Source organism: Podarcis pityusensis, assembly GCF_964106645.2.
Source record: "Podarcis pityusensis genome assembly, chromosome: 5".
NCBI lineage: Eukaryota > Metazoa > Chordata > Lepidosauria > Squamata > Lacertidae > Podarcis > Podarcis pityusensis.
The window spans coordinates 57,658,500-57,672,916 of record NC_138032.1 but is presented as its reverse complement, the minus strand read 5'-3'; the positions used below and the strand labels follow the sequence as shown (position 1 = coordinate 57,672,916).

The following is a 14,417-nucleotide window of genomic DNA, read 5'->3' as shown; positions in this document are numbered from 1 at the left end:
GCGTTCAACTTCCAAGGTATGACTGTACATTCCTTGATGTGAAATAGATATTTGGAAGTGCAGAAACACTAACCCACCAAATCAGTGAGGGGGTTGCTCACAAGTAAAAATATGTCAGTTACAAAACCTGACTTACTTAGCTCAACCGAACGAAGTAAATATGTACCTGCCCAGAGCAACTCATGACTCTCCAGACCTTTGAGATGGAAGAATTTATTCTCATTTCAGTTATGAACAACTGCATAGCTGCAGAGTATTTTTCCAAGGAATTTGAGACATTCATTCTTCAGTCATTACACTGTCTCTATGACATACCTGGTATGAACTCTTCCAAAGTCCACGAAATGGCAGTTAAGTGTCCATTTGGAACTTTATATGTCATATACCTGCAAGATGCTGGTCACTATGATATGTGGGGGGAAATAGGGTGCATGCATATTGCAAGGACCCTATGAGGATCACAAACACCTGTGTGGTATGCACTTGACATACTCATACTACATGGGTACCACTCCAATGAGGGTAGTGTAGCCAATTTTGGAGTAGCCAAGCCACCTCCCATCCACACTGCCCCAGTCCTTAATCTACTCCAGGTGGCAACATGGTCCCCAACAGATGTTGTGGGACTTCAACTCCCATCATTCCTCTCAGTTAGCTATGCTGGCTAGGGCTGATGGGAGTTGGGATGAAAACAACATCTGGAGGGCACCACATTGTCTACGCCAATCTAAATCATCTCACCCTACCTCCTGTTTCTTAGTCGTATTGTAACGGGGCAAAAACATAATGCTGGAACTAGCTATTTCACATATATAAGTGGAAACCTGAAACAGAAGTTGGAAGTGTGAGAATGTTTCTCCTCAAGGCTCCAGGAGGACTGGAACAGAAGCTTGGATAACACTTTTGGTGTAAGGGTGGGTTCACATCAAGGGTGGCTGGGGGGACATTTCAGAAGGTGGAATTCTCTCCCTTCTGAAACCTGCTCAGCTGCACTATAAACTAACTCATGGTTAGGCAAACTAAGGCCCTGGGGCTGGATCCAGCCCAATCACCTTCTAAATCCAGTCTGCGGACGGTCCTGGAATCAGCGTGTTTTTACATGAGTAGAATGTGTGCTTTTATTTAAAATGCATCTCTGGGTTATTTGTGAGGAATAGGAATTCATTCTTCTTTTTTTCAAAATATAGTCCGGCCCCCCACAAGGTCTGAGGGACAGTGGACTGGCCCCCTGCTGAAAAGTTTGCTGACCCCTGAACTAACTAAAAGCTTCCAGATCAAAATATAGCCACTATATTTCTGTATAGAGAGGGGAAGAAAGGGAAATGCAACATCCCCCCCCCCCAAATTTCCCTATATAGTAGTGGTTCTTAACCTTTCATGGACCCATTTCAGAATCTGATGGAGGCTATGAATCTTCATGCACAAACCAAGTTCTGCATACAATTTATTGTATTGCATTGGAATTCATTTATCTTTTTTGCACCCGAGTTCATGGACCCATTGAAGTTCAACCACAGCCCACAGCTTAACTTCCCATATAGTGTAGGGAAGGAAGTGAGCCACATCCACCTAACCTAATCTGCCCCTCCAAAATCCTGTCAACTGTTAGGCGTTCAAGCCTTGCTTTCCGCTCCCACTTCATCCCCCCCTGACCTACTTACCATTCTCTAAATCTTGGAAGCCTCCTGAGCATACATCTCTATGAGACCACTTTGTGTTTTCCTTCCCAAGAAAATAGGGACAGGATCACCCAAGTCTCATACTGGAGGGACTGATGCAGGATTTCCAGAACTTGAGTCTCCAGCTGATTTTGGACTACAATTCCCACCATCCCTGACCACTGGGTCCTGCTAGCTAGGGATAATGGGAGTTGTAGTCCCAAAACAGCTGGAGACCCAAGTTTGGCAAATTAAAGGATATTGGCTTTCGGTTCCCAAAGAATTCAAAATTCTCCATGGATCCTCCAAATTTTGTACCTAGGATACATGCAGCTTGAATACACATGGAGGGGCTTCTCCTTCCCCGCAACCATCACCACAATGTCATCTGACGGACCATTTTCTCCTGAGATGAGTAGAAAAGATGCAGCAACAGCATCTTTCCTTTCTATTGTAACTTTAAAATAAATAAATCTATGCTTGTTGTTGTAATCATCTTATATAAGCTGCTTTGTGCAATCTGCCTGAAAGGGATATAAAAAAACACTGCAAATAAATAAATAATGTTAAATTACTTTGTGCTATTTTGTTATGTTTCTAGGGCTTCCAAGGAATTTGCAGAAAATGGATAATGATGCATTAGAAGGGCACCCATCTAAGCCATATAGGCTCCCACCTTAAGAACCATGATTCAGAGTTATTTCTTTCTATCAAGACCACACAGATGGTTTTGTTTGGAAATAGTTGCCAAAGGAGAAGCAAAGGTAGAAGTACAAACCCTTGCAGTTCCACCTCTTGCCAAGACATTGTCTCAAGTAGCCTTGGCTTTATGACTTTTCAAGCCAGGGGATCCCAAGCTTCTGGTGACATTACAAGGCTGGGCGTCACGGGGTGTCAAACTACTGCACAGTGGACACATGACCATGTTTATGGAGTTCTATACACTCCATATGTATCCTTCTGCTGTTTTAGAAAGTTAAGGCTGGAAAGATATTAAAAAACCGGCCGGGGGGGGGGCCTCAGTGAAAAAGGATTAAAATGCAACTGCAAGATAAATTGTTATTTGACCTTCTGTGCCCCCAGTAAGGCAATGCAATTCTTTAATGTAATAAATGTACTGGTTCAAGGAAGGAAATTAAAATGAGAGAGAGAGAGAGAGAGGAATAATCCAATCCACTCCTTGCAGTGCAGGCTCAGAGGTGCATCCCTATAGTGCAAGAGCATGCCAAGTAGTAGTTTAAAGCAATATAGTACAGAAGAGAAGTCACAAATCTTCGCAGATTCTCTAATAGGGTACAAAAATGGAATTGCCTTCTTTGACACTTGCTGCAGAAATTATCCACTGGCTGATTATCTATTCGTATGAGATGGCTGGTATGCGGAGAGGAAAATTATTTGTTATATATGTAAAAAAAACTCTGACATTTTGATGACACTAAAACCACTCCATCATGGGAAACTAAATGCAAATTGCTTCAAGTTCTACTTAAGGAAACTACAGCCATGTTGGTTTCATTTGGGAGAGAAGTTTGGTGTACTGTAAACATTGTTTTTACAGCATATTGGCTGTTCTTGAGATGTAAAGATGGGTATATGTGGGTATACAACAGAAGCTCCCACCTTTCACACAGGGCTGATTTGTTCTAGGGCCACATGGCTAGGGCAGCATGTGCAGTGCAACTCTAGAGTTGCAAGTCCCACATTTTCAGCTATGGACCTTCATTCTTCTCCATAGTTAACTTACGGGCTCAGTATGGAAAGGAAGAGATTGCTGTGAGCTTAAAATTAAACAAAAATGATGGTGCTCCGAAAGGGTTTTTTTCTGCTTTCTGGTGATGGTGCCACAATTTGAGGGTGGCTTTGAAATGCAAACTTTCTCAGCTGAGAAAGCAATCAACAATTATAAGCTGAACCTGAGCATCTTGTGCCCTGCTTCTAATTGGTCACTGTGATGTGAGCATTCACTGGTGTCACCAAACCTTATCGTTAAGGCCTGGTTGAGTGTGCTCAGGCCTAAAGCACGCAGGAGGAACCAGCAGCAAGAGTTCTTCCCAGTTCTTTGAGAAAGCAGTGAAAAATTGAGTTAGCCAGAAGGCAAGCCTGGAGGAGCTCACCCATCACATCTATTATCCAACTTCTACAATGGAAAAAGGGTTTTTGGTTTTGTTTTGTTTTTGCTATTTCTACGCAACTGTCTCAAGCAAAGCTTTATGCAACACATCAATGTGCAGCTTAATGACTGCATATCCAGCTAGCAACTGTGTTCATAAATGATGCCTCTCACCTGACATTAAGAGTTCTTATTAATTCCTGAAGCAGCAGGAAGAAATGGGAATCTGCTTGTTCCCAAGGGCAAATATCATACCTGCCTCACCATGGATGAGGGAGGGATCCCACTGGTGAAGGATAGAAACTGAGGCAGCACCTCCTTACGTCTTGGGTTATTTGAATATCTCAGTTGGCCAAGTAGCTGTTTCATTCCATACACACACAGTTCTATGTTTATTATATATAATTATTATCTCTAAAGCATGAGCTATGGACATTTCCAGGGCTTGACAGCACTTATCAGCACCAGCTTCCAAAGATGGTGTGAGTCAAAGAGAGTTATTTACATAATCTCCAGGGAGGCGAATGCATCCTGTTTTTTCCCTTTGTTATTTTCTTTCATCTGTCTAATTTTTTCACTTCGTTCCAGTTGCTTTTCTCTTCTCTCACAGTTTTGCCCTTCCCTGTAGCTATGATTACACTTTGCAGCCCCACTTGGCACCTTCTCTTGTTAGACTTGTCCCAATATGACCCGTGTGTCTATTTTTTCATTGTTGTCATCCCTTTCTGCTTGCCCTTTCACATGCTTGGAATTTTCTCCATCCTCATAATCTCTGCGCTCTTTCCCATCTATTAAAAGTCACTTATCTCCTGGTCCCTGGCGTCTCACATTTGGTGGAAATAAATTTGAATTTATTTATTGGGATATGTATAAGCCACCAAACATTAAAACAAAACACACATATATACATAGGCAACCTCCATCAGTTCTGTAATAGTATAAATTAATTATAACACAGTCTGAATCCATGAGCACTCTGAACCTTTATGCATAAAGAGTGCCCTAACTGCATTTTTGTATTTGCACAATACTCCTATCAGACTTTACTTTTTAAAAATGTCAGCTGTACTGCACCCAATGCACAGGTCATGAGGGCAGTAGGAGATGTAACACGCCTTCTGTAGTCTATCAAAGTTGCCTTTCTTTTTACATCATGATGGGTGTCTGTCACAGAAGAGGCTGAATGAATAACCCCCAAAGAAACAGAAAATTACTTAAAACTAAATAAAAGCTTCAGCCAAATAATGGGGCGTGATTGATGGAGGTGGTTAAGACAAATGTGCTGACATTTGCCACTTAAAAAGAAGACAGATGAATGTTCCCATGTTGATCTTGTACAGTAGGGGAGCACATACCCATCAAAGAATGAAAGCAATAAAAAAAAAATAACGACACATGCCATTGGAGGTGGAAGTTGTGTCTCTCATTGCTAATTACATCACAAAAAGGTCCAAGTACATTCCTGTAAAACTTGTGGAACCAGTCAGAACCACATTAGAACAAAGCTGGCAGTATAACTGCAGAGAGAAAAAACCCTTGGAGTGAAGTATTACACTGTTCAAACCCAAACTACTGTCCCTCAAATATGTATTTTCCCATCTTTTAAATATCCTATGAAGAATAAAAAAGTGACATCATGTTGCTTACCATGCAATTATTTAGGTGGTAGTTTTGAGGTGGGGTAAGTAAAGACTGGGGTGTTAAACCACAGAGCCTAGGGCTTGCAGATCAGAAGGTCGGCGGTTCAAATCCCCGTGACGGGGTGAGCTCCCGCTTCTCGGTCCCTGCACCTGCCAACCTAGCAGTTTGAAAGCACGTCAAAGAGCAAGTAGATAAATAGGTACTGCTCCGACGGGAAGGTAAACGGCATTTCCGTACGCTGCTCTGGTTCACCAGAAGCGGCTTAGACATGCTGGCCACATGACCCGGAAGCTGTACGCCGGCTCCCTCGGCCAATAAAGTGAGATGAATGCTGCAACCCCAGAGTCGTCCGTGACTGGACCTAATGGTCAGGGGTCCCTTTACCTTTAAGTAAAAATCACGATTGCACATAATCACTTGAGAACTTCACATGCAGTGTCTGATTAGTTATTTCTATAACAGCCAGAAAGCAAGAAGAAAATGCACCCATCCTCTGATAAGGTAACAGGAGGCTTAGGCTTTCTGTGAGAGTTTGAGGCCAAGGAAGGAAACTTAGAATTTAAACACACACATACACCAACTTCTTGCTCCACACCAATAAATTAATGTAATCTATCAAACTTCACACAAGCTAGATCTTTGGTATGGCACAACAAGATTGTCCTTAAGATATTTTTGCTTAGTTTTCAAGCTTTCATTTTTCAGATGTTTAGAAGAGCATAAAATACAATGCATAAAAGCTACCTCTAAATGTATAAAACAACATAACAAAAACATATGAAATTCTTCTGCAAAATAAAATGGGATGGGATTATTGTCATACAATTTGTTTCCCTTTCCTACTTTGAACCCTAGTGGCAGGTCAATAATTTCCATGCTCCATCATAGTTACGACATTATTGCAGAGTAGCTTTCAAAAATCATTATGCTCCATGATTTGATTTAACAGGATGCATCAAAATCTCGCTTTTCCCAGAGCTGTGTATCTAGTGGTGCTGAAATTTTTCTTTGTTAGTGATTTTCAATTTATTTTGTAAATAAAACAACTCAATCAGAAACTATTCACAAGGATACAAATGCTATTGTTTGTCTATTGGCCAATAATCACCGCTATGACCAAGGGGAGCATTTGTCATAGTCTGCATAGTAGAGGTATACTTATCCTTCACAAACAAAGCTAGAAGTGTTATGCTGAGCTGAGTCTTATTAGAAATTCATGTTAACACCTCTTGGAAGGGAGGTAAAATGTTAGCATCTATAATCCTTTTTAGTCTATCAGATTCAACAAAGTCCATTAATTATGTGGTGCACTTAATTAAAGATAGCTGGATGTCAGACAATGGTAAAAAGACTGATTTGCATGATCATGTTATTTAACCCGTCCTGCAGTTCCCTTAAGACCTGCAACATCATTGCTTTATGACCCCTACCCTTTGCATACCTATTTACATATCACCCATGTGACTTGGGTTGCAATCCTATACACACTTACCAGGGAGTAAGTCCCACTGAACTAAACTGGATTTACTTCTGAGTAGATATGTATAAGATTACACAGTTAAGTACTTCATTAGGGTTTCTAAATATTTTATGGTGCTTCCAGGAGCAGTGATATGTACTGCAAACAGCAATTATTAATTTTCAAGTCCTGGGGAAATAGAAGTTAAAACATCAACTGACAACTAGATAAGACAGTGCCGCCTCATTGATATTACAATTTATTGTCAACTTCTAGAATTGAATAAAAAGATCCTCTGCTTCTTCTTGCTGACAGTCCCAACCCAATTACCTGCTTTTCATAACAGAACTCTAGCCAGAGGTGCTTTATTTGCATCAGTAGTTTTGTGTTAGCAATCATGTGTATTATCCATTTGTTTATTTTATATCCCTGTGTGTTTTTTTATTATTTTATTTGGAGGGCTCTGTTTGCTTTTTATGACACAAGATGGATATACAAATGGATGTTGCATATTGCTGAAAGATAGATTTGCACAATAATTTTACTTGGTTGCAAGTTCTTTGAGGATACTTCTCTTAGCTTACTTCTAGGAAGTAAGATTAAGACAGACAGGAAGAAAACATTTGTACACACACACACACACACACGGAGAGAGAGAGAGAGAGAGAGAGAGTGAGAGAGACCACAATTAGATTATTTTATGGAATAAATTATAACAAAATGGTAACTGCTACTAACTGTTGTGTTTTACACATTAGATGAATTCATTATATTGGCCACGGTAGCTAGAGATTCCATGTTCAGATCTAAATATTGGGAAGGAATAACACGGAAGGCCTTGTCTATTATGGCTTATCTAGAAATATCCATGGAGCACCTGGCTGGTACCTCATTGTGGGTAACAGAACGCTGGAGGAAATAGTCTAAAACAGCAGGGCTGTTCTTATGTAGTCTCCTGTCAGAAGCCATGGGAATTAAAACTGGGAGCACCCATGTGGTCAGCCCCCCAGAAATGCATTTGGGGGCATCTTCCTACACTGGGAAGTATTCTCAGGCTCGGTATTGGCCCTGTCCACGCAAGTTGGCTAGTGGTCCTCTGAAATAGGAAAGACCTATTAGAGTCTTCCTGCTCAAGTTCTTCTGTGTTTGTTTGCTGATTGGCTCCTGACCTGGTTCCACAGGTGTGGCTCCTCCTTTGACCTCCTAGACTCCCAGCACAATTTCTGACAGCTGCCGATGGCAGATGGATGCAGGATACATGCTTATATGCAAAAACCGTAGGAATACCTACTTGACTTAAGGCTACATCTGGATGATCAGCATGGGATTGTGACAAACTTTACGTGGCTTCCGGGTATACCAAATCAGTGCACTTGATCCTGTAAAGTACTGCAGCTATTTCTGCCCTTAGGCTTTGGTCTCCTTTGAGGTATGCATCCTGGATATGGTACAGAGCATTGGAGCTGCACTAGCCTTGCAAAATGCACCATGAAAGTAGGAAAGACATAACCTTTCATTAACATCCCAAATGTGCAAAGCTTTTAGCCTTCCCAGACACTGTGAGTGTGAGGAGTGAAACCCAAAGCTTCTGTGCAGAACATAGGCAGTTAATCATTTGAGACACGGCTTTCACTGTACAACTTTTGCACAGCACAGCTTTGCAGATAACAGCACCAATTCAAGCAAACTTCTTATTTTGACTCCCCCTCCACCCCCAAAATAATACAGTACTGGTGGAAATCTCATGTGCATGATTTTAAATGTATGTGTATGATAGAAATAATTTGAACAATGAAAATAAGCTAGGTATACGCAATGTGTGATTATCCGCTGTGTGACTGAGGTTCAAAACTCCACTCAATTATGTATAGCTTGCTGGGTGATATTGGGCCGATTTCTCAATCAAACCTACCTCACTGGCTGTTGTGAAATGGCCATCTCATGGGAAGAGAAGACTCCCTGGAAAAGACCCTGATGTTGGGAAAGATTGAGAGCACAAGGAGAAGGGGACGACAGAGGACAAGATGGTTGGATAGTGTTCTCAAAGCTACCAGCATGAGTTTGACCAAACTGCGGGAGGCAGTGGAAGACAGGAGTGCCGGGCGTGCTCTGGTCCATGGAGTCATGAAGAGTCGGACACGACTAAACAACAACAACAATGTTTGCTTTTGTGTGTGTGCAATCTTGTAGGCTACCCTGAGCTCCTTGGAGAAAGAGCTTTCCATAAAAATGGAGAAACAGAACAGGGTGTGCCAAACCAAGAGTGACGAAAGGTAATTTAGAACAAAAACAATGGCTCACAAAATGGATACTACTTTTCAGGCTTGCTTTCAGATGCTAAAACCACAAAGGATGTGCAAAGAAAGGTCACAAATTGTGGTGCCTTGATTTCATCTGACTAGGCTTGTCCCTCCTCTTGTCCCTTACATTAGCAGGAGCAGGACCAAACCTGCTAAATCAGTTATTGCTACTTGTGGCTGTTATTCTGCCCAACGACAAAGTGGAGAGAAGCTGTAAAGACGAAGGCAACTCCCATCATAGAAAATCTTTACTTACAAAGTAATTACCTACTCTGGTGCCAAGACTGAGTTCATGTAATCAATTCTCCAAGGAATTGCTACCCGATAGGATTTCCAAGGTTATTTGTTCACACAAACACCTCCCCTCTCCCCAGTTTGGTGAACCTGATATGCACTCTTGTAAAATTTAGCTGTTGAAAAGTAATATTGCCTTACATGTGGTTCTGCCATATATCAGGTGCATTTTGCACAGGAAAGTATGGGAGAATGACATGAACATATTTTATTTACTGCTGGATTAACATTTCCCTAGAAAAACTGATCATGTAAACTCAGTGACAACAGAAAAAGGTTTAGCTCTGAGGATTATTAATCTCATGTCATTCTTACAGCACACAGTTAAGAAAGAAAGAAAGAAAGAAAGAAAGAAAGAAAGAAAGAGAGAAAGAGACTGAAATAAGAGTATATTTCATGTAACAGTTGTCTGAGAATGATATAGGACTTCATGTTTTCGAATTAAAGTGCTGTGAAATATTCCTCCCTCACACATTGTAGGTCTGCTGTAAAAAGGAGCTAATTTAAACTTTGTTGATATGACTAATAAGGTTAGATAATTGTCTTTCTGGCAGGTAATTTAAACAGCAGGATAGCAATCCTTGTGTGAGTGCCATTTTGAATGGAAAGAAGACAGTCTAGCCACATTTGTTTCCAGGGCTGCACAGCTGTAACTTGGTGGTAGTGCACATGCAAAAGGTTCTAGGTTGAAACGCAGGCAAGACTAGGAAAAATCACAGTCTGAAACCCTTGGGAGCTATTGCCAATGTAGACTTTGCTGAGCTAGATCAACCAATAATCGGATGCAGTGTAAGGAGCCTTTCAATGCCACTATTAGGGATGAGAAACTGAGAAGGGATGCCAAGGAACTGAATATTCTGGTAGCAAAATCAGGGCTAGATGTATATCCCACTTTGAGCAGGATGACAATTGAATCTGCTTGCAACATCCCAGCAATGACAGAAGGGAACATCAAGCTTTCTTTGGCAATGTGTTCTGTTCATGACTCCATTAGTTCCTTATAGGCCTGCAGGTGGCAAAACTATAGATGTAGGTCGCAGGTTGTGGGTTTACAAGTTGTGTCGGTCTGCTTCAGATAAAATAAAATTTGCTTTGTGAAACTTCCTTGGACAAAAGAAAAGCATAGTTTGGTACTCTGTAAACAAAATGTACTTACCATCTGAAAGCCTCTGGTACTGGTAGAATGAAACTCGCACTGCATCATATCGAAGAATATTGGGATGGTAGCTTTTCTAAGTTCAGTTTCAGGGATCAGTGTCATTTCTAACATAGGCCCCACCATCTCAGGAATGAACTTGATTTTATGTTGGCCTGCAGAAACAAAACCACCTGAATTTAGGAGAAGGGGCTTAATTACAGCGAAGGCTCTTCAGTTTTCAGAATCAAAATTTGTTCTGAAAAAAGAAAGGCAAGCAATAGTATTCTGAAGATATACAGAGCACATTTGCCATAGCACAAAAAGCAACTTGCAAACCATCCAGGTTTTACAAAGCAGAACCTCAAAATCAGATGTCTCTTAGCCAGAGTTTAAGCCCTTTAGGGTGGATTCTTAGACAGTGCTTTTTGTAGAAAAAAATCAAAATAATGAGAAATGATAGTTAAACAGCACTGGATAATACCTGCCAATATCTTTAAACTAAAAAAGGTACCCCCTCCCCAGCTTAGCTCATTATTGTCTCATTAAGGTAAAGGGACCCCTGACCATTAGGTCCAGTCGTGACCGACTCTGGGGTTGTGGTGCTCATCTCGCTTTATTGGCCAAGGGAGCTGGCGTACAGCTTCTGGGTCATGTGGCCAGCATGACTAAGCCACTTCTGGCGAACCAGAGCAGCGCACGGAAACGCTGTTTACCTTCCCACCAGAGCTGTACCTATTTATCTACTTGCACTTGACGTGCTTTCGAACTGCTAGATTGGCAGGAGCAGGGACCGAGCAACGGGAGCTCACCCTGTTGTGGGGATTCGAACCGCCGACCTTCTGATCGGCAAGTCCTAGGCCACCCACGTCCCTTATTGTCTCATTACTGCCAATCTATTCACCATCAAGTTCATCACCTGCTGAGTCAGCATTCTTTTTATCTAAATTTAGTCGGAACTAGAACAAATATTAAGTATCAACACTTAATTAAAATTTCCTAAATTAACATTAAGCAAGTCTTCACAGTAATTTACCTTCTTCGTCCGTAGTATATTTTGACATTGCAATTACAAAGTTGCCTCCTTACAGATAGAATCTGAGGATAATCTTAAATAACTTCCAATGAGTGGAAGACAACCCTTATTCTTCTCAATACAGATCGATAATACAAGCTGATGTGCTAGTTTAAGTTACCAGTGGTGAAAGAGAGGGAGAGAGAAATTGAATTCTTAGAAATATTAATTAATAGTTGTTCAACAGAAGTAGCATTTTAAACTTTTTTTTGTAAATATATGATTAAAGGTACATACATTGAATCATACAATATTTAAATTACACAAAAATGAAAGATGTGATAAATATTGCTAGTGTTTTCAAAACATTTATCTGCTGTATTTTTAATCATAAGTCTATTATTTCATTATCACTATGAACATCTCAAGATATGAAGCTAGGGCTACAGTAAGTAACACTTCAGGTATCTGATTATCAAAAATTTTAATTATGCACCTGTTTAGCACTTACTTCATCCTGACTCACACTCCATATGTAGAAACAAAGTTAAGTTCCAAGCAGAAACAAGAATTTCAAAAGAGATCTATGTAGGAATGATTACCAAATATATTTTGAAGAAATATATAAGGTTGGCTAGTCACATAGCATAAATCTGATGTTATTGTAGACTTCTGGACATAGAAAATAAGTTTGAAATGAACTCAGAACTGCTTAAGAATCACTTGGCTTCATCTCTTATAAACTTAGTAGTTTTATTGACTGGGTGGAGGTGGGAAGGCTCTCTTTTGATGGTAATGCAATTTGCCATGCACACTTCAAAATGAGATAAGCCAACCCTGCTGCATTTGGGAGTTGTTATTCCGCTGAATGGAATCTGGACTTCTGCCTCAAAGTTGTTTCCTTATGGCACCACACAGCAGTGGACAAGCTCTGCAAACATGGCACCAGACAGAAGAGCAGCAGTCAACACCAGCTGGTTAGGCACACAAGGTGTACCGAAGTAGAAAAAATGTTTAGGGAACGAAGTAGGAGGGTGAGGCAAGAACCCCAACAATAGCTAAATGAGGACTGAGCATGCTTAGTGGCCCTACAATGTCTTGGGAAGGGAGGGAATGAAAGCTGAGGGGGAAGGAAACTGAAGAGTATTCTGTAAAAGAACTAGGATGAATGGAATACTGAACAGGAGCACTGTACACAGCAAGGCTTTGTTGCAGGCCCCACTTGTATTTTTATATTTCTTGAGCAATAGCGATCTTGAACTTAAAGCCATTCACATTGGTGACCACCACCATATCTTCTGAACCATGAAAACTGTCACATCTATGAAACATTCCATTGCTTAATTAGGTTCTCTGTCTGATTCATTTATCTAGGGAACTATATCGAATGCACTGCCTGAATCAGGGATCGAGTCTGGCTTAGGTCAGCACTAAAGTAGTAAGTCACCAATGCCAGTGAAGTTAACTCTTTTTTAAAGGGGGGGGGGAATACAGCTCAGGCCTAGTGGTCTCAGCAACCCTTCCTGGTAGGTTTTGCCCCAATTACACACTTGTGAGGACTGAAGGTCCCCACCTTCCCACCCCTCTCTAAGGCTCCTTCTCTCCAAGGTTTCCCCCCATGCAAACTGCATCTGCACACAACTAAACTCTGTTCTGCTCTTTTCATTTTTGTGTGTGTGTGTTCTTGGAGACCGGGGGAGGAGAGCTGGTTGCAGCAAGAGGGGGAGACTCCCTGAATTCTTCACCAGCCTCTTGACCATCCTCTACTTCAGCCACAGAGTCTGAACTACACTCTGCCACTAACTCTTCCTGCTCACTAAACCCTGTTGCCCATCCAGATTCTGACACCTTCCCCTTAGTTTTCTCCCTCTGGCCATTTGTTGTCATCCCACCACCGCTGTGCTAGCTCTAAGGCCTTTTTTGCCTGAGGGTTCCCTAGGGAGTTCCCTGGCTGTTGCCTCCCACCACTCTTCTGCATCCAGCCAGTCCATGACAGGTGTGCACTTTGCTTATAACAACAGTATTAGCTGTTCATAGATACCCTTGAACAGGACACAGCTCCAAAAAGAAATAAAAGTCTACATATTACAAAAAAAAAAAAAAATGTAATAGTGCTATTATAGTTGAGCATACTCTTAAGCAGAATATTCAGCGGTAAACCAGGAAAACCTTTTTTAAAAACATGAAAACAGTATAAAGATTTATTTCTATTTCATTATTACTACCATTCAGTCTTCCAGGTGACAGTTCTTTTGTACTATACCTGAAAACTGTCAGAGCAAATAGATCAGAAAATGAATTATAGTGACACAATGTTATTTGTCAGGGAGACCATCAATGCCATGAAGTTCCTGTTCTGTCACAAGGCTCCAAGTTTAGGGATTGAATTTCAAGACAGAAAGAAAAATGTCTGGTTTCAAAGTAAATCCATGAAAGAAGCATATTGCCCTAACAACGCATTTTAAACCTTTGATTACCATTTTTTTAAAATATAGAGAATGCCCTTGGTCCAAAGTGACAGCACTAGCAAGGCTTCCCTATGCAATTCAACCCAAGGTACACACCCACATGCACAGTGTTGGCCAATCCATCGAAGCAAATGGGAGGGGGATCAGCATGCATGGAGCTCCCATGACCACAAGGAACTGACATATCAGGGAGCGAGTGGGGAAAGTCTTTCTAATGGGAAACGAAAGGGAGCTTGGCAATAATCATGAACGCCACAAAATAAAAGAAAGCTTTACATCCCCATTTTAAAAAGCGTGGCGGTGAATGAGCTCTTCACTTGTTCTCCTTGTACATGTT

General features: G+C 41.1%; 1 protein-coding gene across 4 annotated transcripts in view; it reads right to left on the bottom strand.

The window, feature by feature from the left end:
- Nucleotides 1-14,417, bottom strand: part of DOCK1 (dedicator of cytokinesis 1) — a 362,659-nt gene that overhangs the window by 66,891 nt on the left and 281,351 nt on the right. For all 4 annotated transcript variants that reach the window (XM_081005188.1, XM_081005189.1, XM_081005191.1 and 1 more), the window contains exon 33: nucleotides 10,619-10,773. In XM_081005188.1, the coding sequence (XP_080861314.1) occupies nucleotides 10,619-10,773 (155 nt within the window). The remainder of the gene's footprint in view (nucleotides 1-10,618; nucleotides 10,774-14,417) is intronic.